The sequence below is a fragment of the Hyla sarda genome, chromosome 1 (assembly GCF_029499605.1).
Source record: "Hyla sarda isolate aHylSar1 chromosome 1, aHylSar1.hap1, whole genome shotgun sequence".
Classification (NCBI taxonomy): domain Eukaryota; kingdom Metazoa; phylum Chordata; class Amphibia; order Anura; family Hylidae; genus Hyla; species Hyla sarda.
The window spans coordinates 232,882,438-232,908,493 of NC_079189.1; the positions used below are offsets into that span (position 1 = coordinate 232,882,438).

A 26,056-nucleotide genomic window follows, 5' to 3' on the forward strand; every position below is an offset into this window, starting at 1 on the left:
ACACTTCGAATTTCCGAGAAGAAGGAGTGTACAGAGGCAGTGACGGGGTCATTGCGGTCCCAGAGCGGTGTGGCCCATGACAGAGCTTTTCCAGACAGAAGGCTGACTACGAAAGCCACCTTAGACCTTTCAGTAGGAAACTGGTCCGACATCATCTCCAAGTGCAGGGAACATTGTGAAAGAAAGCCACGGCAAAACTTAGAGTCCCCATCAAATTTATCCGGCAAGGATAGTCGTAGGCCTGAGGCAGCCACTCGCTGCGGAGGAGGTGCAGGAGCTGGCGGAGGAGATGATTGCTGAAGCTGTGGTAGTAGCTGCTGTAGCATCACGGTCAGTTGAGACAGCTGGTGGCCTTGTTGCGCTATCTGTTGTGACTGCTGGGCGACCACCGTGGTGAGGTCGGCGACAACTGGCAGAGGAACTTCAGCGGGATCCATGGCCGGATCTACTGTCACGAAGCCGGCTGGCAGGAGGTGGATCCTCTGTGCCAGAGAGGGATTGGCGTGGACCGTGCTAGTGGACCGGTTCTAAGTCACTACTGGTATTCACCAGAGCCCGCCGCAAAGCGGGATGGTCTTGCTGCGGCGGTAGTGACCAGGTCGTATCCACTAGCAACGGCTCAACCTCTCTGACTGCTGAAGATAGGCGCGGTACAAGGGAGTAGACAGAAGCAAGGTCGGACGTAGCAGAAGGTCGGGGCAGGCAGCAAGGATCGTAGTCAGGGGCAACGGCAGGAGGTCTGGAACACAGGCTAGGAACACACAAGGGAACGCTTTCACTGGCACAATGGCAACAAGATCCGGCGAGGGAGTGCAGGGGAAGTGAGGTATACATAGGGAGTGCACAGGTGAACACACTGATTAGAACCACTGCGCCAATCAGCGGCGCAGTGGCCCTTTAAATCGCAGAGACCCGGCGCGCGCGCGCCCTAGGGAGCGGGGCCGCGCGCGCCGGGACAGGACCGACGGAGAGCGAGTCAGGTACGGGAGCCGGGGTGCGCATCGCGAGCGGGCGCCACCCGCATCGCAAATCGCATCCCGGCTGGAGGCGGTATCGCAGCGCACCCGGTCAGTGGATCTGACCGGGGCGCTGCGGGAGCGAGAGTGTAGCGAGCGCTCCGGGGAGGAGCGGGAACCCGGAGCGCTCGGCGTAACATATGCACTCTATCCAGGAGATGTCCTTGTTTCAGTTCCATTCCTTTGTGTCATTTTTGCTACATCAGTCTGCCACAGTAGAGCGCACAGATAAATGTAGTTCTATGGACCTACATTGATCTGTGTGAGTAAGCTAATGGTTCCTCATAAAAGTCCCCTAAGGGTAATACAAGTAAAAAATAACAAAAATAAAACATTAAAGGGGTATTCCAGGCCAAAACTTTTTTCATATATATATCAACTGGCTGCGGAAAGTTAAACAGATTTTTAAATTACTTCTATTAAAAAATCTTAATCCTTCCAATAGTTATTAGCTTCTGAAGTTGAGTTGCTGTTTTCTGTCTAACTGCTTTCTGATGACTCACGTCCCGGGAGCTGTGCAGTTCCTATGGGGATATTCTCCCATCATGCACAGCTCCCGGGACGTGACATCATCATTGAGCAGTTAGACAGAAAACTTCAGAAGCTAATAACTATTGGAAGGATTACGATTTTTTAATAGAAGTAATTTACAAATCTGTTTAACTTTCCGCAGCCAGTTGATATATAAAAAAAAGTTTTGGTCTGGAATACCCCTTTAACCCCTTCCATATTAAAAGTTTAAATCACCCCCCTTTTCCCAAATTCCATATAAAAAATATATAAACATAATTAAAATAAACATATGTGGTATCGTCACGTGCCTTAATGTCCAAACTATAAAAAATATTATGTTAATTGAACCGCACAGTCAATGGCATGCACGTAAAAAAAATTCCAAAGTCCAAAATTGCGTCGTTTTGGTCACTTTGTAAACACAAAAAAAATGTATCAAAAGCGATCAAAATGTCCCATCAAAACAAAAATGGTACCGATAAAAACTTCAGATCATAGCACAAAAATTGAGCCCTCATACATCCCTGTATATAGAAAAATAAAAAAGTTATAGGGGTTAGAATATGACCATTTTAAAAATAGTAATTTTATATGAATTAGGTATCCTTATAATTGTATTGACCTACAGAATAGAGATTCGGTGTTATTTTACTGGAAAGTGCACTTCGTAGAATCGGAAGCCCCCAAAAGTTACAAAATGGCGTATTTTTTCCAATTTTACCCCACAAATAGTTTTTTATGGTTTTGCCATAAATTTTATGGTGAAATGATTGATGTCATTACAAAGTATAATTGGTGGCGCAAAAAAACAAGCCCTCATGTGGGTCTGTAGGTTCAAAACTAAAAGCGTTCCGATTTTTAGAAGGTGAGGTGGAAAATACGAAAGTGCAAAAATGAAAAAACCTGTGGTCCTTAAGGAGTTAAGTTTCTTTCTAAATAGTCTTAAAGGGGTATTCCAGGCCAAAACTTTTTTTTATATATCAACTGGCTCCGGAAAGTTAAACAGATTTGTAAATTACTTCTATTAAAAAATCTTAATCCTTCCAATAGTTATTAGCTTCTGAAGTTGAGTTGTTGTTTTCTGTCTAACTGCTCCCGGGAGCTGTGCAATTCCTATGTGGATATTCTTTTTTTTCAATTTTGTCTCACAATGATTTTTTTTCCATTTCGCCGTAGATTTTTGGGTAAAATGACTGATGTCATTATAAAGTAGAATTGGTGGCAAAAAAAATAAGCCATAATATGGATTTTTAGGTGCAAAATTGAAAGAGTTATGATTTTTTTAAAGGTAAGGAGGAAAAAACAAAAATGCAAAAATGGAAAAACCCCGGGTCCTTAAGGGGTTAAAGGGGTATTCTGAGTTAGAACACTTATAGGGAGCCACCAGAGACAGCTGAGTATTGTATCTCCAGCTGCTCTATAGATAATGAATGGAGCAGCAGCATGCATTTAACCCCTTAAGGACCAATACAAATAAACCTGTACGCCCCTGAAAGACCAGGCCTGTTTTTTCAAATCGGGGATGTCTGTCTTTATTAGAGAATAACTCTGGTAACGTTTTGCCAATCACGATAATTCTGACATTGTTTTTTGTCACAAGTTGTCCTTCATGTACATAGTAAAAGTAAGACGATATCATTTGTAGTGTTTTTTTATAATGCAAAAAATCATGAAATTTTTACAAAAAATTACGATTTTTTGCTATTTTAACACTAATAGGGTGCATATATTTATACATACTGACCAAATAGTTTATGAAACTTATACTTTCAGATGTCTACTTTATTTTGACGTCATTTTTTTTTTTTAATTAACATTTTAAATTAGTTAGAAGCCTAACAATTTAACTTGAAATTTTGAAAATTTAGCAAATTTGAAAAGTACATATTTTTTTGTGTGCTATGCAAGGTTTGCAGAAATTAAAAGGTAGTAGAACATAGGAACACCCCCCCCAAATGACCCCATTTTAAAAACTAGACCCCTTAAGGTATTCGCTAGGGGGTACAGTGAGTATTTTAACACCATAGTTTTTTGGCAGGAATTATTACAAAGTCAGTGTTAAAAATTCGAAATTTGCAATTTTTCACAAATGCATCATTTGGGGGGCATATTTTTTGTACATCACTTCTGATATTGAAAGAAATGCACCCTATATTTTATTTAGCTGCTTGTCCCATGTTCGGAAATACCCCCGCTTTGGCCATATATGGTTCCTTGGCCGCGTGGTAGGACTCAGAAGGAGAGGAGCGCCATTTGGCTTTCAGGGCAGAACAGTACCCCCACCCCCACAAGTGACCCCATTTATATACCGCACTCCTACAAGTTATTGGCTGCACCAGGGACCACTCTGATTAGTCCTTGGTCGGCTGGCAGTATAACGCGTCTGTCTGTTACAGTTAAGGCTCCTGATGGATATATCCGCCATGTTGTGGGAATAAGCACCCGCTCATGGCGAATATATCCATCACTGCTGCGGCTGGGTAGCTCAGTGTGTCCGCTCATGACTGCTGGCGGGAAATCCACCGCTATGAGTGGACACACAAAGCTACCCAGCCGCAGCAAGGAGTTCATTACCGTGACTGCTGCATAATGTGTAGGATCACATGGTGGACATCCGCAACATATTACATGCTGCGGATGTCCGCCAATGCGATCCTACACATTATGCATTTTTTTTAAATTAGATTAATTTAATAAATGTATTTTTAATATAAATATATATATATATATATTTTTTTTTATTTTTTATTTTTTTTTTTTACACTTTTGTTACATTTTTATTTATTTTTACACTTTTATTTTATTAATTTATTTTTACACTTTTTAATGCTTTGGAATACTTAGTATTCCAAAGCATTGCAGTTATATACTGGCTGCCAGTTTTCACTAGCAGGCAGCATATTAGGACGTGCCTCTGGCACGTCCTTTCAGGCAATACCCAGGGCAGACCTGGGGGTCTTTGTAGGACCCCCGGCTGCCCAGGTATGCAGCAGCACCCCGCGATCGCGCTGCGGGGTGCTGCAGAGGAGACAGAGGGAGCCCCCTCCCTCTGTCAGAACTCCTTACAGCGCGCGGTCACTTCTGGCCGCGGCTGTAAGGGTTAAACTGCTGGGAGTGAAGTGAACTTCACTCCCGGCAGTGCGGCAGGTCCCGGACAGCCGCGGCCACACACAGCACCCCGCGATCGCGATGTGGGGTGCTGCAGGAGTGACAGAGGGAGCTCCCTCCCTCTGTCATAACACTTACAGCCCGCGGTCACTTCCGACCGCGGCTGTAAGGGTTAAAACTGCCGGGACCGAAGTTTACTTCGGTCCTGGCAGTGCAGCAGGGTCCCGGCTGTGTGATACAGCTGAGTCCCTGCCGCGATCTCGTGGGTGCACTGGGCAGCACCCACGAAAAGAATGGACGAGTATAGACGTCCAGGTGCGGGAACGCCCGCCAACCTGGACGTCTATACTCGTCCATGGTCGTTATCGGGTTAAAACAAAGACTCAGGGCCCTGTAATTGAAATTGAAGGAGGTGTCAGCAGTCAGAGCCTGTGAGATTTTACACTTATAACCCATCCTGTGGATAGGGGATTAGTGTTCTTACTTGGAATACCCCTTTAAATTTTATACTTAGTCAGTAATGGTCAGGAGATACATAGTCTTTATGATGGTGGCTTCTTTAGCACGGCTGTCCATGTAACTCCTAAGAGTTACCGTATATACTCGAGTATAAGCCGACCCGAATATAAGCCGAGGCCCCTAATTTCACCCCAAAAACCCAGGAAAAGTTGTTGACTCGACTATAAGCCTAGGGTGGGAAATACATCATCCCCCCCCCCTTCATCATCCCCCCCTGTCAATCCCTTCATCAGTGGTCTTCAACCTGTGGACCTCCAGAGGTTTCAAAACTACAACTCCCAGCATGCCCGGACAGCCATCATCATGCTGGGTGTTGTAGTTTTGAAACCTCTGGTGGTCCGCAGGTTGAAGACCACTGTGGCCTTCTTCATCATCCAGCCCCCCCCCCCTTTGTTTTGTACTCACCTCCCCTCAGCGGGACGTTAGGGTGAGCTGGTCCGGGCCATCTATGCTGCAGGGACCGTCTGGTGGGGATGGTTAGTCATTGCGGGCTGTCCATTTTCACCGAGGGGGGCTCTTCTCCGCGCTTTGGCCCCCGGCCCCGGAGTAGTGACGTTGCCTTGATGATGACTCACAGGGACGTTGCACATGAATGTCCATGTGCGTCGTCGTCGTCAAGGCAATGTAACTTGTCTGGGGCCAGGGCGAAGCACGGAGAAGAGCCCCCCCCCCCAGTGAAAATGGACAGCCCACAACGACTAACCATCCCCACCGGACGGTCCCTGCAGCATAGATGGCCCGGACCAGCTCACCCTAACGTCCCGCCGAGGGGAGGTGAGTACAAAAAAAAGGGGGGGGGCTGCAGTGGTCTTCAACCTGCGGCCCTCCAGAGGTTTCAAAACTACAACACCCAGCATGCCGGGCTTCTGGGCTTGCTGGCAGTTGTAGTTTTGCAACATCTGGAGGTCCGCAGGTTGAAGACCACTGATGAAGGGATTGACAGGCGGAGAGTTCACTCGAGTATAATCCGAGGGGGGCGTTTTCAGCACGAAAAATCATGCTGAAAAACTCGGCTTATACTCGAGTATATACAGTACACTGTTCTAGCAATCCTCAGGATTTACAGAATTGGATCCCTAGCCAATAGGATATTGATGGCATATACTGGCAATAATGGTGCTTGATATTGTGCCAACACTTTGTTTAATCATATTGAGTGTTCATATTGAATAATAAAGGATTTGTTTCCATAACTAATAAGATGTGGTTAGTGGTATCCCTTTAACAAGAAAAAGTTCAATTTCACTTTTGAGTTGGAAGCAAATAGACATCATTCTATGATCTCTAGGAAGGATAATAAAATATTTTTAGTGCCCAATAAATAAACTGACTCTGAGACTCTAATAAATGGTGTGAGACTTAGGTATGTTATTTTTCTGCATGGGAAGGTATCATTGTGTGTACTGCGATCTTTCATTTTTGTGAGCCTTATTGTCGTGTTAATAGAAAATCATTTATTGTAGAACAAAGGGAAAGGTTCATTTAATATTTGTAATAGCTGTTCAGACTATTATGTGCTTCCTGTGTGAAGCCCCTGCGGCAGAGATTGGCTGGGGATGGTGCGCTCTTAGAATATAGAACATGTTTACTTTGAGATGCAACATGTATTTCTGAGCTGGGATACTTTTCTCTTTCTATGACTATATGACCTGCCAATTATGTTACATTTGATGGCCGTGAGATGCATTTTCCAGAAAGCTTAGATGTATTTCCTGCCTGAGGCTTACATTAAATTCTGTTGTGGTCTCTTCTGTTGCCTTTTTAAGCTCTTTACAACTGAGAGATGTTTGCTGTAGGATCAACATTACTTGGTTGTCAGTAAAGTTGCACACCCTACATATATCATATTATGTTAGATTCAACACAGGGGTTAGATGAATCACACAGTAGGGTATTGAGATAGTTGCACTGATAAAAGACATCCTGGGTTGGCTCTCCTATAATATAAACATAATAATAGTAGCATTAATCTAGACAGTCTTTAGTTACAGTTTATGAAAGATTCAAATGTTAGGAAACCCCACGTCTAGTCCAATCCTGATATTACCCTTCTCGATTGTTTAGCTTTAGATAGCATACATGACTGTGCACTGCGCCATGCAACTCTGCCTCCCCAAAACCTTGCTAGTGAGGGGACACCAAAATTAACCTTCTTAGAAATTTTTGGGGAGTTTCTTAATCTCTGTATCTATCTATTTTTAAATCCCTTTCATTTGTTTTATTTTATTTGGGATTTACCAATAATTACTAGGCAGTCTAAGCATGCACCCGATTTATCACAGTGTATCAGGCTGTTTGATAAATCCAAAGTCTATGCGGACATGCTGAGAGTTGTATTTTTGCAACAACTGGAGACACACTGGTTAGGAAACACAATTCTGGTGTGTTTGTGGTGCACAGTGTTGCATCTCAAGCCATGCCCCTTCTGTCAGACAAGGCAGAAAGGTGTCTACGAAGTGTCTAAAACACATAATAAATGTGTCTCATGTCATGTAAGACAGTGGGCCTCATTTACTAAGAGTGTCGGGTTTTTACTAGTGGGAAAAGTTGTTTCAGACTTCCAGGATTCCTCTCTATTCCCTATTGGGAAAAGTCGGGAACATTTTCTGACCAGCTTCTAGTAGGTGGATATTTCCAGCCATTTATCCACAGGATTTTCTGTGAATTCAATAGTAAATCGGTCAGGTTGTGAAACCACGCCCCTTATTGGACCGGCCACACCCACGTTGTGACAGACCACGCCCCATTTTGGCTTTTCACAGTGCAATGTCGGGTTTGTCGGATTTTCCAGGCGCACACTGTCGCACACCTGGCGCAGATATGTCTCAGACACTCTGTGCCAAAATAACCAGACAAAGACTGGTCAGTTTCAGCTTAGTAAATGAGGCCGTGCTTTGGTAAAAATTATGCCAGAATCCTGGTGCATTTGCAATAGTTAATCTGCCCCATAGTTTATAGACAAATCAAGCCCCAAATTATGACTTTTTTGTGTTTTCAACTAAATAATGTTAGTTTAGCACAAACTGATGTCACTTTTCAGTAGCCTTATGGTGTCCACCTCAGTGTACCAAGGTGAACATGCCTCAGTCTTGCTTCTGTGCCTTTTTCTATAGGTATGTGGGAGGATCTCTTGTGTATTGAGCCAGCAGCCTCTGAAACTGCAGAGTCTTCTCTACTTCTCAGAGGAGATGCTAAGTAAGTGCAGTTGCCTCCAGTCTCCTTGTCTTCCAAGCAGATAAAACACTGCATCTTCAGCGACAAACTCATGCTGATATTTTTTGTGGAACAATTTCTTCAACAAATCCACATCTATTTGTTATATACCATTAAAGGAAATCTGTCATCAGTGTCACCTGCACTATCATATTAACAGTACAGACAGGTAGTGCAGGTGACCCGGATGACAATGATACATACCTGAAATCATTCTGTGCTCCGGTTCTCGCACTATCTTCCTCCATATCTTCCATTCCGAGACTGACTTGAAGCATGGGCGGGGCTTCCTTAAGTCACCGCTGCTGCTTCTCTGGTGGGTCCCGCTGCTAGGAAACAGCAGCAGTGATGGAAGGAAGTTCCACCCATGCTCCAAGTCGGCTCAGAACGGAAGATATGGAGGAAGATAGCAGGAGAACAAGAGCACGGAACAGGATCACATTAGTCTGGTTGTCATCAGTGTCACTTGCACTACCTGTCTGTATTGACAGGTTAGTGTGGGTGACACTGATGACAGATTTCCTTTAACATAACCGTTGGGCCCCATCATAATTAAAAGTTTTGTTTTTTTCATCTGGTTAACTTATCTTCAGGATAGAGGACACCTTGCAGATTGGTACCCATGCTGATTCCCAGAACAAAGTAAAAATGCTTCCCCGAATGAATAAAACGGGCCACTCATGTATGGCCTTCTCTATGGGCCTACTTAACGGAGCCATATATTCAGTTATGTAAAGTTTGTTTAAGCTGGTGCTAAAATCTGCAAATAATTTTGAAAGAATTATTTCAAAGACAAAATGTACCATAATGGAAATTTAGTTGACATTAAAGGTTTGAACTTTTGAGCCTCTATAGCTGGGCTTCACTACTAAATGTAGCATTTCTGATAACAGTCATGTTCTATGGAATTTCTATGCATGCAATTCCCTAATCCATTATTAAATTGACTTAATAGTTGCAGCTTCATTTAAAATTAATAAAGAAGGCTTATTATGATTTTACAACTTGGAATGAACGCAGGACTTTCAAGGAACAGAAAAGAGTAATATATCATAGACAACATGGAAGCGCAGGAGTTATACAGTACACATGTGATAGAATAAAAACCTTGCCTCAGCACTCAGTGTTTAAAGGGAGCATTGATGATATGTTTTAGTGGCACTCCTCCATAACAGGACGGCTAGTGTTATTTAATGCTGTGCTCAATTATTACATTATACACTCGGTATTACTATACTCTTTTCTAGATGAATGTGTAATAAGCATCTATAATAATGGCACATAATCAATGCTTCTCTGGCACTGCTGACATATCACCCCAGCGTGAGAGTACATTCTTCATTCTCTAGCCGGTTTGTGTTCATTCCCTGCGGTAGCAGCCAGTTTTAGAGAAAGTAGCAATGCATCACAATTCTCATAGACCCCGATAAAGAGGCAAAATAAAACATAAACGTGTTTCATTTTTATAGTCACATTTTTTTAAGTCGAGTTTTAGTAGCACTTAGCACATACAGGAAGATATTTAGTTGCTTGCTTCATCTGCAAACCATTCATCTATTTTATTGTCAGGATGCATATATTTTACATCGCTTCGCATCTACTTGGAAATTGTGGTAGTGTTAACCTGGGGCTTTGAGGTATTAGGCTGTTGTTATATTGCTCAGGCTAAAACAAAAATAGTAGGTGTAGCACAGTAAAATAGTTATTGTTTGCTATTATAGATTACAATGTAAAATTTAGTTTAATCCTTTATATCGATCTAAAGTAGTAAAGGGAAGACAGAGGTCCCTAATTTTAGTTGTTATTTTGCTGTTATTTGTTTATTATTTTGCTGTTATTTTTGTAAAACCACAATGCAGTGCCAGACACAATGTTAAAGGGACACCACCAATGTCTAAGAAATCCAAAATACTTACAGTAGGGTCTGTTTAGTCCAGGGCGCAAGACCCACCATACCCGACGTACATTTCACATATAAAGCTTCAGGAGTGTGATTGGTTTCTTGATGTTTTACTGCCTTTTATTATCTTTTTGTCTGTATAAGCAAAAAAATAAAAAATATTGACACTTGTTTAGGGACCATATGTTATTTTAGATTAGCAATTATGCAATACATTTTTGAATACTACTGCAGACTAGCTGGCATGGCTATGCCCTTTTCACATTCTCTTATCTGGCCCTTCGATCCGGGTTTATATCACAATTCTCTTTTCTTCTGGGGGGTTTTCGTATGTAGACTCTATTCTATTGTTTACATTTTCTGATATGAGCAAACATTAACTTTTTAATATTTATTTCAATATAGCTATTTTTTTGCATATATGTTTTTGGTCTAATATGTGCAAGTTTTGGTTTAAGTATTTATTTATTTAGTTTTTTTCAATGGCTAAACTCCATGTCTACTTGCATAATCAAAAATGCTTTATTTAAGAATAAAAGCTATATATGTACATGCAGTTTCAGGAATACAATATTACAGGAATTAAGGATTTTGGAATTAAAAAAAAGCTTTTGGAGCTCATGATCCTATAGGACTTATGAGCAGGTTTGCTAGGCAATGATTTTATTACTGTCCAACTCTTAATATTTATAGAAGAGCTCAGCTAGCTATTAGAGCTAGAGTGTAAGGATATGTTAACACCATGTTTGACAACTCTGTTCAGTGTACATACACCTGGATGGAATCCAGAACTATACTGTGACATCTCCATTAACCTCTGCAAGCCAGACATATGCCAAAATGACACAATTGTCTGCCTAGTTTACATCTGGAGACTTTTTTAACTGTAAATTTCAACTGCATGTTTTAATACAACAGGATGCTGCATAAAAATGTATTCTTTGTAAATGTATATATTAACCACATAATCAGAACAGAAGTTTAATCCCTAGATATCGCAGTCGATCGTGCCCTAGTTGGACAAAAAATATTTAAATAGAGGTCAATAAAGTTTATTGAAAAAACAGTGAACAGTAAAATACACTTTTAACTTCACATTAAAATAGAAAAAAAGCAAAGAAACAACTACAGCATTGCTTTTTTTTCCAATTTTCTACAAAAAATTAAATAAAAGTTAATCGATAATTAATATCAACCCCAAAATGGCTGTATTAAAAATATGATGCATGTCACAAATAAATAAGCCCTACATCTATGCTACCGTACTGTAAAACACTAGTAAACTAGTATGTATGTATATATATTATCATAATGTATTATCATATAAACAAAAGAAAACATTTTATATGTATGCCACATTTTTTCTGTTGACTGTTGTTTTTCAGTAGCTCCGTATATTCCATTGAAAAAAAAAAAATATTTCATCCTTATTTAGCTGCATAAATGAAAAAGTAAAAAAAAATTGTGATGGCTATTAGAAAGCATAAAGACATAAAAAATACAATTATTGTACAAAATGAGTGAAACATACAGAACCCATACATATTTTGTACTGAGGTATTGTAGGGTTAGTATGCAGGTTTTTTTTTATAGCATCCCAAGCACATAGAAATTTAGTGTGCCCGGATTACCAAAGTAAAAAAAAATTCTTGGGGGGGGGGGGGGGGGGGGGTTGGGGGGGTATTTATTAAGATTGGCAGTTCATATGAAGACGTTGCTTTGTGTTTTATATAAAGCTACACTGTAGTTAAATGCGTCAAAAGCTTTTAAAACATTTTTATTTGAATTTTGTACAATAGAAAAATACATTTTGAATAACTTCCACAATTCAGTTCAAAACATTGACAATTATATCATTTAAAAAAAAAAAAAAAAAGATGTCATGTAGTTATAAACTGGCAGAAAAAAAATGCTAACACAAGCAAATTTTGGTTCTGTAGATTTTAAAGAAGTCATGCACAGAAATCTTGTACGTGGACCCATCATCCGTCTGTGTTGGCGGTAAGAAAATTGATGTTTATATTATGGTTTCCTGGCTGAAGGGTATACTAACTTGCTTTCGCTTTATTCTTCTTGATAGTAGTATTTGCTATCGCCACATAAAGTATAGCTTCCTTCTCCGGCTATTCTGTCTTATAGCCAGATAAATATTCATGTAAAAATATTTTATGGAAAGGAAGTTGATCTGAAAAAATAAATAAAATTGTTTGATGATAACTATCTTAAATGTATTCAAAGCAAAAACGCTACATGTTTATTTTTTAATATTACATTGCCATTCTTTCATTTTCCTATACCCTACAGTTACCAGGTTTAATATTCTTTAGGTTTATTTTAGTTTATTGATAGTTCAGCAGTTGACAACAATGTAAGCGGAATGCTAGGCTGGAAAAAAAAATACATTTCTGCCTTACTTGTTCATAAAAAGAGACACAATGCAATGAAGGCATAAAAATGATCAAAAGTGCATTAAAAAGCAAAACAGCTGGGAAGGTGGCAAGTGCAAAGTTAGCTCTATAGTGAGCCATAAACATTCTTTTTCAGCTCTTTCAGAGTATATAGGGTTGGAGCACCATTTCCAGCTTTTAAGTTGAGCTTTAGAGTAAGAATCATAATATAAACACAAAATGGGGAGGGGTGGGGGGATTAGATGTCTGATGTCTGATCACGGGGGTCCCACCGCTGGGGACCTCCGCAATCTCTCATGCAGCACCCACTTGTCTCAGCTGGCATCGCACCCGCTCCCATAGGCCTGCATTGACATCACAAGGGGCGGAGTCGTGACGTCACGATACTTCGGCCAATGGTCGTGAGGCTTCAGACATAGAGCAATCATTGCTTCGTGCAGCTGAGACAGGTGGGTTCTGCATGAGAGATTGCGGGGATCCTGCCTTTGGATAGGGGATAAGATGTCTTAGAGCTGGAGTACCCCTTTAGTAAATGATCCCAGATCTTTTCATTATGCTGTTTCTTTGAATTATGCACATATCTTTAACATATGACGTTTTTGTCCTTCTTAAAGCTGGAAAACTCCAACAGCACAATGAAATTTTACATTTACCCCCAAACCTAACCTTGTCATAATACTTTTTTTTCTCCTTTAAATGGGTATTCACATCTTGTAATTTCGTTTTTTCCACCTCCTCCAAGATGGTCGAGAAGTTGAAAGCAGCCTAAGCGGGAGAGTCCCAATGACTTCAATGGGAATTTTGCCAGCAGTGTAGCCCCGCAAGCTACCCCATTAAAGTCTTTGGCTGCTTTTGGCTTCCTGACCACCTCAGGTGGCCACAAATAGACTGGAGAAGGCTAGAACACCCAAAAAATTATGAGATGGGAATACCCCTTTACAGTGCATGTGACTTGATACTTTATTTCCTTTAAAAAAAAAAACACTTTTTATTCTGTCCTGAAGTGTCAAAGAAGGGTGGTCCAGGGTCTGGTGTATTCCAGGGCTGCAATGCCTCTCTCCGTTTATGGCACATCCTTTCCATCTGGTGATTGACACACAGGGCTCGACTGCCCTCAGTGTCCCTGTGTAGTTTGTCCCTGCATGTGCTGCCAGTGTGTATTACAGCGCACACATGATGAGTCTTGTAGTGTTTCTCAGCCTCTCCCACTCATTGTTCGTCCGCCATAATACAAATTGATGGTCCATGTGCGAGCAAACTACATAGAGTCACTGCAGGCAGGCACACCCTCTGTATTAAATTGGAGTGGAATTATTTAATTTGCTACTGTCCACAGCCTTCCTAAACTCTCCATTCAAGGCTTCTTTGAAGCTCTGGTTTTGGGTAACCATCCACGGCCAGTGACTCTGCTTCCCCTGAGCTGCAGAGTTTAGCATCTACAGCCAGGAGAACTGACAGTGCCGCTTGCCAATCACTGGCCAAGGCGGTAGACTATTGCAGCCAGTGATTGGTAAGCAGCGCTGTGATGTCATGTCTACAGCTCCAACTGATTCCAGAGAAGTACACTCTAGCCATTTGCTGAAGCAGCGAGACCACTGTGCGTATTGTCACCATAGTAATTAAAGGGGTACTCCACTTTTTTTTTTTTTTTAAATCAACTGGTGCCAGAAAGTTAAACATATTTGTAAATTACTGCTATTTAAAAATCTTAACCCTTCCAGTACTTAGCAGCTGCTGTTATGATCCACAGGAAGTTCTTTTCTTTTTGAATTTTCTTTCTGCCTGATCACAGTGCTCACTGCTGGCACCTGTCCATTTGAGGAAATGTCCAGAGTAGGAGCAAATCCCCATAGAAAACCTATCCTACTCTGGACAGTTCCTAAAATGGACAGATGTGTCAGCAGAGAGCACTGTGGTCAGGCAGAACAGTTCAAAAACAAAAGAACTTCCTGTGGATCATAACAGCAGCTGATAAGTACTGGAAGGATTAAGATTTTTTTAATAGAAGTAATTTACAAATCTGTTTAACTTTCTGGCACCAGTTGATTAAAAAAAAATAAATAAATAAATAAAAAACTTTTCCAGTGGAGTACCCCTTTAACACACTGCAGCGTTCTCTGACATTGTAACAGAAAAGTTGCAAGGTTTGTATATGTTGTGTGGCACTGTACAAGGCATTACAGGGGGAAATTCAGTAAGCTCATATGATCTTAAAGAAATGCTGGGTTGTTGATTTGCATTTATATTATTAAAAAAAATATTTAAAGGGATACTTCCCTCCTAGACATCTTATCCCCTATCCAAAAGATAGGGGATAAGATATCTGATCGCGGGGGTCCTGCCGCAAGGAACCCCCGCAATCTATCCTGCAGCACCCCTGTCATCTGGTGCACGGAGCGTAGCAGGCGACGGAGGATCATGACATCAATGCCCTTCCCCCTTGTGATGTCATGCCCCACCCCCTTAATGCAAGTCTATTGGAGGGGGCATTGTGGCCATCAAGCCCCCTCCTATAGACTTGCATTGATGGGGTGAGGTATTGAGGGGGTAGATAGGGGATAAGATGTCTAGGGGCCACTTTAAATAACCAAACAAGAAGAAACTTCACAGCTTTCAAATCTACATGTGCTAAAAATGTGTTTAATCTGGTTAATAAATAATTGAACTTTTCTTCATAACATCACCTTTATTGTTATATAGTGTTTGGATGAAAATCAAATACTGATATGTCCCTATAAGTAAAAAAAAAAACTTTAAAATAAACTTAATTCGGAATATCCTTATGTTTTGCATTGTTGATTTTGCTTCACTTTTTAATATTATCTTTTTTTTTATTGTTATCTAAAAACTGTTAATAATATATCAATATTCACCAATATTTTGATCCCTCTTTATGAGCAGTTGTTTTTTTTTCCAGACAAATTTCAAGTTGTCTTGAGAGGGAATGGATTTTTATTTGGAAAAAATATAGAAAATGTGGTCTGCACCTACCATGTTAATAAGACAACAATCCGTAAGTATTCTAAAATGTAAATATAAAAATTAAGGCCAAGTCTTGAACTATAATGTGAAATTGTATTTTCTCATGTTAATTCTTATTATTAGTCCATACATTTGGGATCCCCAGTAAATAAGATTGGAATTATGAATGATTACTTTATCTCTGTTAAGGGCTTGAGGGATATTGTCATTTGGGACATTTATGTCATAGGTTTCCGATAGATGTGAGTCTTACTTCTAGCACAATTAGGCTGGGTTCACAAATGTTTGGCATCCGGCATAGGTGAACTCAGCGTAGATTTCGACGCAACTGATTCCACAGTTGTCATCAGGTGTATGCAGGGCTTGAGTCCTGCAGGAACGGCGTTCCTTTGCTTTTTCCAGAGAAGGAACGCCGTCCCTGTTACACTAGTCCTGCATGACCGACCTCTGAATTATTCGTACCCTCCCTCCGTCTCCTCCCCCGGCCCAGACTGCTAAATGCTGGAGATGTAAGACCTGTGATGATGTCACCATCACATGTTGGGGGCGGAGCTTAGCTGTAGAGGAGAGAAAAGATTGTGGTTGAAGGACCTTGGTGATGCTGTGGAGGAGACGGGCTTAGCTTGAGGAGAAGTCACATGTCACCGCAGTAAGGTAATTACATGGAAGGATATTTGTTACAGTGTGTCACCACAGTAGTAAGGAAAAAAGTAGTAAGTGTAAAAAATAAAGATTTAGAATTTTCTCCTCCACTTTGCTGCTATTCCTGTGAAACACCTAAAGAGTTAACAAACTTTATGAATGTCATTTTGGATACTTTAAGGGGTGCAGTTTTCATAATGGGGTTCATTATAGGGTATTTCTAACATAAGGACCCTCAAATTCACTTCGAAACTCAACTGGTCACGGAAAAATTTAGATTTTCAAATTTTCATGAAAAATTGGAAAATTGCTGCTAAACTAAAATAGATATATACAATATGTCTACTTTATGTTTGCATCATAAAGTTGACATGTTTTTACTTTTTGAAGACATTATAGGGCTTTTTACTAAATCAATATATCATTTATTTGGAATGTCCACTTTCCTTACAAGCAAAGAGCTTCAAAGTTCGAAAAATGCTAAATTTTCTAATTTTTCATGAAATTTGGGATTTTTTCACCAAGAAATGATGCAAGTATCGACTAAAATTTACCACTAACATAAAGTTAAAAAATGTTGCGAAAAAACAATCTCAGAATCAAATTCATAAGTTAAAGCATCCCAGAGTTATTAATGCTTAAAGTGACAGTGGTCAGATTTGCAAAAAATGGCCGCATCCTTAAAGGGGTACTCCGCCCCTAGACATCTTATCCTCTATCCAAAGGATAGGGGATAAAATGTCAGATCGCCGCGGTCCCGCTGCTGGGGACCCACGGGATTGCCGCTGCGGCAGCCCGCTGTCATTACTGCACAGAGCGAGTTTGCTCTGCACGTAATGACGGGCAATACAGGGGCCGGAGCATCGTTACATCATGGCTCCACCCCTCATGACGTCACGGTCCGCCCCCTCAATATGAGTGTATGGGAGGGGGCGTGGCGGTCGCCATAGGCCATAGGCTTGCATTAAGGGGGCAGGCCGTGATGTCACGAGGGGCGGGGCCGCCACATCACGCTGCTCTGTCCCCTGTATCGCCCGTCAATATGCACAGAGCGAACTCGCTCTGTGCAGTAATGACAGCGGGCTGCCGCAGCGGCAATCCCAGGGGTCCCCAGCAGCGGGACCGCGGCGATCTGGCATCTTATCCCCTATGCTTTGGATAGGGGATAAGATGTCTAGGGGCGGAGTACCCCTTTAAGGTCAACATGGGCTGCATCCTTAAGGGGCTAAAAGAACGCATTGTTAAGGTTTTGAAAAAGTGTCCTGACTGATAGCAAGTCCCCAGATACCTCTCTGGGGGGAGGCAGTTTCCCTTAATTAACATTAGAATATCTAAGTAGAGAACGCTAATCTTTGGGCTCAAAGGAGGGGCATAGCAGGGTGTGACCTATTCTCCTTAAAGGGGTACTCCAGTGTAATTTTTTTTTTTTTAAATGAACTGGTGCCAGAAAGTTAAACAGATTTGTAAAAGACTTATTTTAAAACATCTTAATCCTTTTAGTACTCTTTAGTAGCTGTATGCTACAGAGGAAATTCTTTACTTTTTGAATTGTTTTTTTTGTGTGTTGTCCACATTGCTCTCTGCTGACACCTCTGTCCGTGTCAGGAACTGTCCAGAGCAGCATAGGTTTGCTATGGGGATTTTCTCTTGCTCTGGACAGTTCCTGATACGGGCATCAGGTGTCAGCAGAGAGCACTGTGGACAACACAAAAAAGAAATTCAAAACAATTGCTCAAAATGCTAAAAAGTACTGAAAGGATTAAGTTTGTTTTTATAGAAGTCATTTACAAATCTGTTTAACTTTCTGGCCCCAGTTCATTAAAAAATAAAAAAAAGTTTCCACTGGAGTATCCCTTTAAAGACTGACTCTACTAACAAATGTGACAGGATTTAAATGTGTCAGAGTGAGTAAATTCAACTAATAGTTTAGCATGTTTTAGAGATACCAATCGCAATTCTTCCATGCGGTGAAAGTTACCTATTTACAATAGCCAGTCAAAAGTAGTAGGGGACTGGGCCCGTGGTAGGACTATTCTAGCAGCTTGAAAAAAGAAACGATAAAGGCCTGTGGCAGCCGTTCTCTCAATCTCTGGGATAATAGAAAGGAGCAATGATAAAGGGTTATGTGAGCTAACAGTCTTATGTTGCTCCCATTGACTTTAAGGAGAGGTGCATGAAGAGCATAGAAGTATACTGGGAGTATGGGAGTTAAGTCATTGATAAAGATACTCTGTTAGTTACGGTAAATAAAAAAAAAACCTTCAACTTCAGAACAGATTTGTAGTATAATTGGTGGTACTACATTGGTGATATTTTTTAATGCACTGAATTGTACTTGTAGGTTTGCACAGTGTAATTCTACTTATGTTGTCTCCTTTCCTTGGATTTAAAAAGATATATATATATATATATATATATATATATATATATATTTAAAAAATGATTGTATTTTTTTTTTTTTTAAGATGAAAAGCCCCTAGAGGTGAAATCACAGTATATGCTCTGCCCAGTGACTGAACTTCATGAAAATGGACAGTAAGTAGTTTTCTTTTTCCCGAACCTATGTAGATCAGCTGCAAATGCCATCTCATTAACCTTCATTAGTTCCCTACAGGCAGGGATGATATAAAGTGTAGTGGGGGGGGGGGAAGTAAGTAGGGAGCTGGTTATTTATTTATTCATTTTTTTTTATTTTTCGTTTACCCTGCCCTGTCTTAGTTCCTATATATATATATATATATATATATATATATATATATATATATATGGTGAGCCACTGGGTGCAGCGGTGTAGGTGGATGGGCAGATGGTGTTAACCCCAGGGGCAAGATGTTGTTAACCCGTAATGTTCGTGAGTGATTTTTGGTTATCGGGAACCACCCAAACAATATCTCCGCTATCCCAATGGCTAGACAGTGAAATAAGAGTCCATGACCAGGCTATGGTTTAACTGAGGCTTTACTGAGGTCAAACAGATGTTATAGTCTCTACAGCTAGGCCAGGATCCCAGAGAGGTGGCCAGGAACACAGAAGGACCTCACAGCTTGCTGGGACTAATTGTACTTGTAATGGACTTTAGATAATTGACTTTAGGCTTGACTGGACTGTAGGTAGCGACAGTGGCGTCTCCAGCATTCAAATTTAAGGGGGGCACATGGGGGGCCAGTGACAAAAGTGGGGGGGCAATTTTAAAACATGTGTATGTGTATATATATATATATATATATATATATATATATATATACATACACACACATATATATATATATATATATATATATATATATATATATATATTTATATATATATATATATATATATATATATATATATATAAACACACAATGATTTTTTTCCATTTTTGCCATAGATTTTTGGGTAAATGACTGATGTCATTATAAAGTAGAATTGGTGGCTCAAAAAGTAAGCCATCATATGGACTTTTAGGTGCAAAATTGAAAGGGTTATGATTTTTAAAAGGTAAGGAGGAAAAAACAAAAGTATAAAAACGGAAAAACGCTCGGACCTTAAGGCGTTAAAACTTTTGGACACTACCATCAACTTTGATAGCGGCATCTAAAGTGTTAATGTCAGACATCAGCCTGATTGGTGATGTCTGGCATTAGCCGAGGGTTCTAGCTAATGATTTATACAACACAGTGGGAGCAGGCACTGTGCGTACACATACGCCTTGTGTCCTTAGGGCTCATTTACACGGATGGATCCCCAGCATATTTTACGCTGCGGATCCCCCGACATTGCACACATCGCGGCTGCTCTCGGCCTAGCTCAGAGAGCAGGAGGATCAGCCATGATGTGCGCGAGTATACATATCAAAGCGTGTCTGCTGGTAGTGCGGATTGCCATTATGAGCAGGCACAGATAGAGGCAGCACTGTAGGGTCCATTGTCGGCGGATCCGCAGCGTAAAATACACTGTGGATCCACCCCTGAATGAGCCCTTAGGATACGCTCACACGTACAGGATCTGCTGCATATTTTCTGCAGCTGATTTTGCTACCTATTGAAGCTAATGGGTTGCAAAATCAGCTGCACAAAATATGCAGCAAAAATATGCAGCAGATCCTGTACATGTGAATGTACCCTTGAGGGGTTAATGAGGGGTTAATGTGTTCACATGTTGTCCTTCCAGAGGAGTCACTTTCCCTCCTCCAGTGTCCACAGGTCTCCAACAGGACACATTACCAGAACAATTTATGGAAAAATCGCGACAAAAATTGCACTGTTTTACCGCGATTTACGAAAAATCGCGGTAAAAGCGTGCAATTTTTGCCGCGATTTTTTCCAAAAATTGTTGTGATAATGGGGCCTGTTGGTGACCTGTGGACACTGGAGGAGGGAAAGTGACCCCTCTGGACTGCTATCATACACATTACTCAGCCCCGAGTTATACTGCTGATCAGGGGGAGAGAGGCAGGACACAGGACATCACTCACCTCACATGAAAGGAACGCTCTACTGTGTGACCTGTCACCTCTCGGCCCCTCCTCTCCTGTGCTGGGGGCGGAGCCATCAATGTATCGGGACATCCCTATTTATTTTAAATTGGGGGGGCCCAAGGGGGGGGCACGGCCTGATCTAGGGGGGGCCATGGCCCCCTCTGGCCCCCCCTAGCGACGCCACTGGGTAGCGACAGCAGACATAGACTTGACTTACTGGAAGTGACGGTAGATTTGAGGCCTTCTAGGTAGCTGGACACTAGCACTAAGACATCTGGTCTTGCTGTACCCCAGTAGGAAGAGAAACAAAAAGAGACGAGAGCAATTGCAGGACCTCCCTTCCTTATAAAGGGGGCTGAACTTGAAAGCTCATAGGTTAAGCTGCGGGTCATGTGTTAAGCTGGTGACTCACTGGGTAACATAAACATTACATGTGACATCTCAAAGGTCCTTTAGACAATTACATTAGTCCTCCAAAGGTCCTCTATAATGTCTATAATTTAGCATACTGACTATATACCTATTACAATAAATAACATTGTACTAACAGCAGGGGAGACACTGCAGGACAGTCCCCAGGTCACTGAGGGACTCAACCTGACAGGGCCTAAGTGTAGCACAGGACTATGTTCTGTACTGGGACATTACATAGGTGTTCTCCCACAGTCATCATTTATTACCACAAGTAATTAGAAACTTATTTAAAAAGGAAGTGCACATGTTCAGCTCCCACTCCAAGCAACTGTCTCTTCGTTGTTTCATGATGAACAGAATCCTCAGGACCCCTACAGTAAGTTCCTGGTGGTGGATCCCGTGGTGGGACTTCCAGCTATTGCACATTTATTACCTGTAGTGCTGATCAGTGATAAATGTTTAATTGTGAGAAAACCCTTTTACGAGGAAAAAAAACTACATAAAGCATAAACAAGCATTGATATTGTAATGTATTTTTCAAAAAGAGCCCATGAATTATTATAAATGCTAATAATGTTAGAGAGGTCATGAAGAATGCTCTGTCAAAAAACAAAACCTCTTAAATTAGCAGCATTAACCTGATTTAAGGAAGTATAGGCTAAGGGGTTAAATGCTAACAACATTGTCAGAACGTTAGTTATATCATATGATGATGACTAGTAGTGGTCTGAGCCACCAGGAACTATTAGGGAAAAAAATTAGCTTAGCTGGATTGAGGTTATTACTGTTTTGTCTTACGAATTCCTGTCGAGATCTGATTAAAGAGTCCAGGATAAAAACTAGGAATGACTGTCATATAAGATAAGTAATGTTTAGTATGTTTGCTTAATTAACTTTTGGCTAAGGATTGAAACACATTAAGTAGCGAGTAGTTAGTGCATGTTGAAAATAAACACATCTGGTCCCGCAACGAATAAGGGTTCTCTGTGTGTGGGTGACAGATGTGGCGATCATTTACCCTGCTCTCTGCGTTTAAATAATTAACAGCACACTAGAGGAGATGCCTTACTGACTGCCTCTAAGCCAGCAAGATCTTCTCAAAGTCTGCTATGTACTGTTAAACCCAAATGTTGGCCCTTCAATAACTTATAGCACTGAAAACAGGCACATATCAGTTATAGAAGGTGAATACCAAGCCTTCCAGTCCACCATGTAAAGTCAGAAGATACTACTGACGATAATAATAATTCATTAATAATCTGTTGCAGTAAAATAATGCTAATATGAAATAGGTCATAAAAAACATTCTGCATTCTATACAACACAGTTTTACATATTAGAAACTTTCAAGAAATAAGAAATATGTTGCTTTTTCTCTAAGATAAGCTTAAAAGTTGTTGTCTCATCTAGACTGTTTAGTGGTCCCCTATAGGTCAGGCTTTAGTAACCTCTGACAATCTAAATAAATGGGCTACCATGTAAGGCTGAGTTCACATATGTCTGGCATATGGCAATCTCGAGGCGACTGATGCCACAACTGATGACAACGTGCATCAGTTGTGTAGCATCCGTAGTCCATTTTTTCTGGACATTGTTTAGGACACGCTGGACGGCACCGGACAGGGAAACACAGCTTGCTGCGTTCCCCTGTCCGGTGCTGTCCGGCATGTCCAATCACCAGTGTCCAAACTGACCGGATGATTGTGATAATTGTGAACTGTCCCATTTAAATGAATGGGATCAGTTCTACCATCAGTTTCCCTCCGGTGGACACTGGAGGGGAACACAGCCAGATAATGGATATATCTGAAGGGGGCCTATTACATAGGTATGGTCTACTAGACTGAATTTAGCTCTTTATTGGTGGCCCAGTTCTGAATCGGTGCTTTGCCTGATCACTAGGCAAGTATTCAGGGTGGCCTGACACTGTTGCATGGCCCTTATTGCACAAGATAAGATGCAAATAGAAATTTTTAACAACTTTCCAGAGTAGGATTAATGAACTAAATTCCGGGTCAAGTTCCAAATTTGCCATGGGGAACTTGAATTATGTAATGAATTATTTATTTAGAGAATGCTATATATAAATAATCCTTTTTTTTTTTATCATTCTCAACCTAAAATGACCTAACGATGAGAAAAAGTTCCCTTGTCTGGTGATCTTAAGCTGTTGAATAACTAATACTATCCCATGGATACTGTCAAAGTACAGTGTGTAGTAACTTTTTATACAGTTATTAAAACAGCTCAGATTTTTTCATTAGGTCCCTGTAGGACTCAACATTTCCTCACCAACAGCGTAGTACTCACAGATAAAGTTTAGAGCTTTTTTTTGTTTTGTTTTAAGTACAAAAAATATCCCTTACTATAGTAATTTATCTTTTTTTTTTAACGCCGGTGCTTGATTTCAAAATATCTCCAGTCATTATAATTTTAATAACTTTTTGAACAGTTGCCAGTTTAATTTTCAGTGCGCAAAAATTAGAGGTAAATTATTTATTACTTTCAGCAAATGTCTTTCAGAATTTTATTTAATATTATTTCATCTTTTTTTAATGGATCGTAAAATGACAATCTTTTATTGTACACTCATAAAGCAACTAGCAAATGAATACTTTGCAAATAGGTTACTGTGGATTGAAATGTCAACCATAATTCACTTGATGGGAAATTCACAATTAGGTATGTGGCAAAAGGCCATATCCACTTTACTGTAGTGCCCTCATCTACTGGACAGAAGGGGGAAAAGAGCAGTAGAATTAGCTGTCATAGATTTTAGACCTGTCATGGGCTTTATGTCCTGTTTAGTACAGTAGAAAAACTTTTAGTCTCCCCTTAGTTATTTTTATTACTCCCATTTGTCAACTATTCTACAACATAATGAGATGAACCACACATGGTATTCAACCAACAGATGTTGTTTGTAATATTGTAACCGTTTTCCCTTGATGTCCTCTTTAAACTCATGCTCCTCTGGATATGCTGAGTTAACAACATTATAATAACAGTGATACATACTGTAATCTGACTTTGCATGGTGGAGTAGAGTGTGGCAGGTTTATGGTTGCACAGCAAAACTACAAATATCCAATCGTACAGAGATCGTACCCAATCGTACAGAGACCTTTGTGGATGAAAGACTCAAAATTGAAGTTATATCTTGGGTTAGAGAAAGCTTAGCTGTCCCCCTGACCATACACATAAGGCTATTCCACTTTCCAAATTATGTAGCAGAGCATGAAGCAGTTTGGATATTAATATCTACTTGTCACCTTTTTTTTAAAGTGTCCAATGATCTGTAAAAGGAAGAATCCAGACCAGTAAATGACTTTAAAAAAAATCATTCATATGAAAATCATTTATATGAAGAAATTAGAGATATATTGTGTTATTATAGCAACTAGTTGTGTGCTTACTTTACATATACAGAACATAAAGAGGATCTGTCGCCAACCCCCCAAAAATGAAATGCTATCTAGTAACTAAGACATTAGCAAAAAAAAAAAATTATTTAAAGGGAAACTGACACCTTATTCACCTGTACTAAGTATAGTGCGGGTGAACCTGATTATAAATAGGCATATTTCACCCAGATCTGTGGTCCAGATCAGGAGATCCAGGCACCATAGCTAATTCCTCTGTGCAATGGAGGTGGGAACTAGTATACAGAGCCCTCCTGCCTCCATCCTCTTCTGCTCCCATATGCCCTCCCACCTTGCACTCACATGAGAGAAGGGTCTATGAATATTTATGAGGTAGGTGCGCATATGAGAAAAGAAGGGGATAGAGACAGGGACGCTCTATACACCTGCTCCTGCCTCTATTGCACAGAGAGATTATGATTAGCTGCTGAAAAAGGCTACTGCTACGTGCCATTGTCATAAAGGGGTGTATGTGGTCTGTAAAATGTTTAGTGAGGTGGTAGGTGTCAAAGTAGAGTCCAAATAAATTCCAGGACCCAAGGCCTCCCAGTATAACATAATATATCCCACTCATTGTAGGGGCCACTGTTACAATATAAAGTTATTCACTACATATGAAAGCTTCTTGGTGTATATGTGAAAACATGGTGACCATTTACCATTTATACCATAATTCTGTCATTTAAAATGGTCCAGTACTGCTTAAACTTTCTTTATTCTGCTTTTCTCCTGATAAAATCCTTGACCCTATCAATGTTGCCAGATTTTCAGAACATAACATACATTTTGTCATACATCAGAATTGAAAAACTATAAGAATGTGATTTATAATAATCAGTTATTGAGATTTTCTTATATGTGCACTGAAAATTGTATCTTCTCTTTTTTTAGAACCATGGAGGTTTGGGTGAGTGTGAACAATGGAAAAACTGCTCTCACCAGCCCTCAAACAATCACTGCTTCTAGTTGTGTAAGTAAAAAATGTCAACAGATTAAAATTGATGCGTAAATGGACCTAAAGAAATATCATTGGCTATAGCCAATAGATATAGAGTATGGGGGACATTTATGATTGTCTTTGGAGCCTTTTTTTTTGCTTATATTTGGTGCATGAGATGTTGCACGTGGGCCTAAGCACTTTTTTTGCGACTTTTGGCTGTAAGCAAAAAGCTACAAATGATCTTACAAAAGTCAATTTCAGTTTTCACTTTGCAGTGGTAACAGATTTATTAAGTGTGAAAGTCACACAAAAAGCCCAAAAGCCCTCCAAAACACTGCAAATCTACACCAGCACAGACCTGGCTTACAAAACTGCCTTTAGCTTTCAAAAAGTCACACAAGTCTCAACTGTAACTTTTTGTGCAAAAAAGTCACAGAGAAGAGAAATAATCATACAAAATGGTGTTCTGAAGTGATTTATAGTTTTTTTTTTTTTTTGCTTACGGGTGCGACAAATTTAT

The 26,056-nt window shown here is 40.4% G+C and overlaps 1 protein-coding gene across 3 annotated transcripts in view; it reads left to right on the forward strand.

Annotated features, from left to right (window-relative positions):
- The window catches only part of ANTXR2 (ANTXR cell adhesion molecule 2), a 270,321-nt gene that overhangs the window by 130,966 nt on the left and 113,299 nt on the right, over positions 1-26,056 (forward strand). For all 3 annotated transcript variants that reach the window (XM_056568946.1, XM_056568945.1, XM_056568947.1), the window contains 4 exons: positions 12,210-12,270; positions 15,595-15,690; positions 18,767-18,836; positions 25,488-25,566. In XM_056568946.1, coding sequence (XP_056424921.1) covers positions 12,210-12,270; positions 15,595-15,690; positions 18,767-18,836; positions 25,488-25,566 — 306 coding nt within the window. The remainder of the gene's footprint in view (positions 1-12,209; positions 12,271-15,594; positions 15,691-18,766; positions 18,837-25,487; positions 25,567-26,056) is intronic.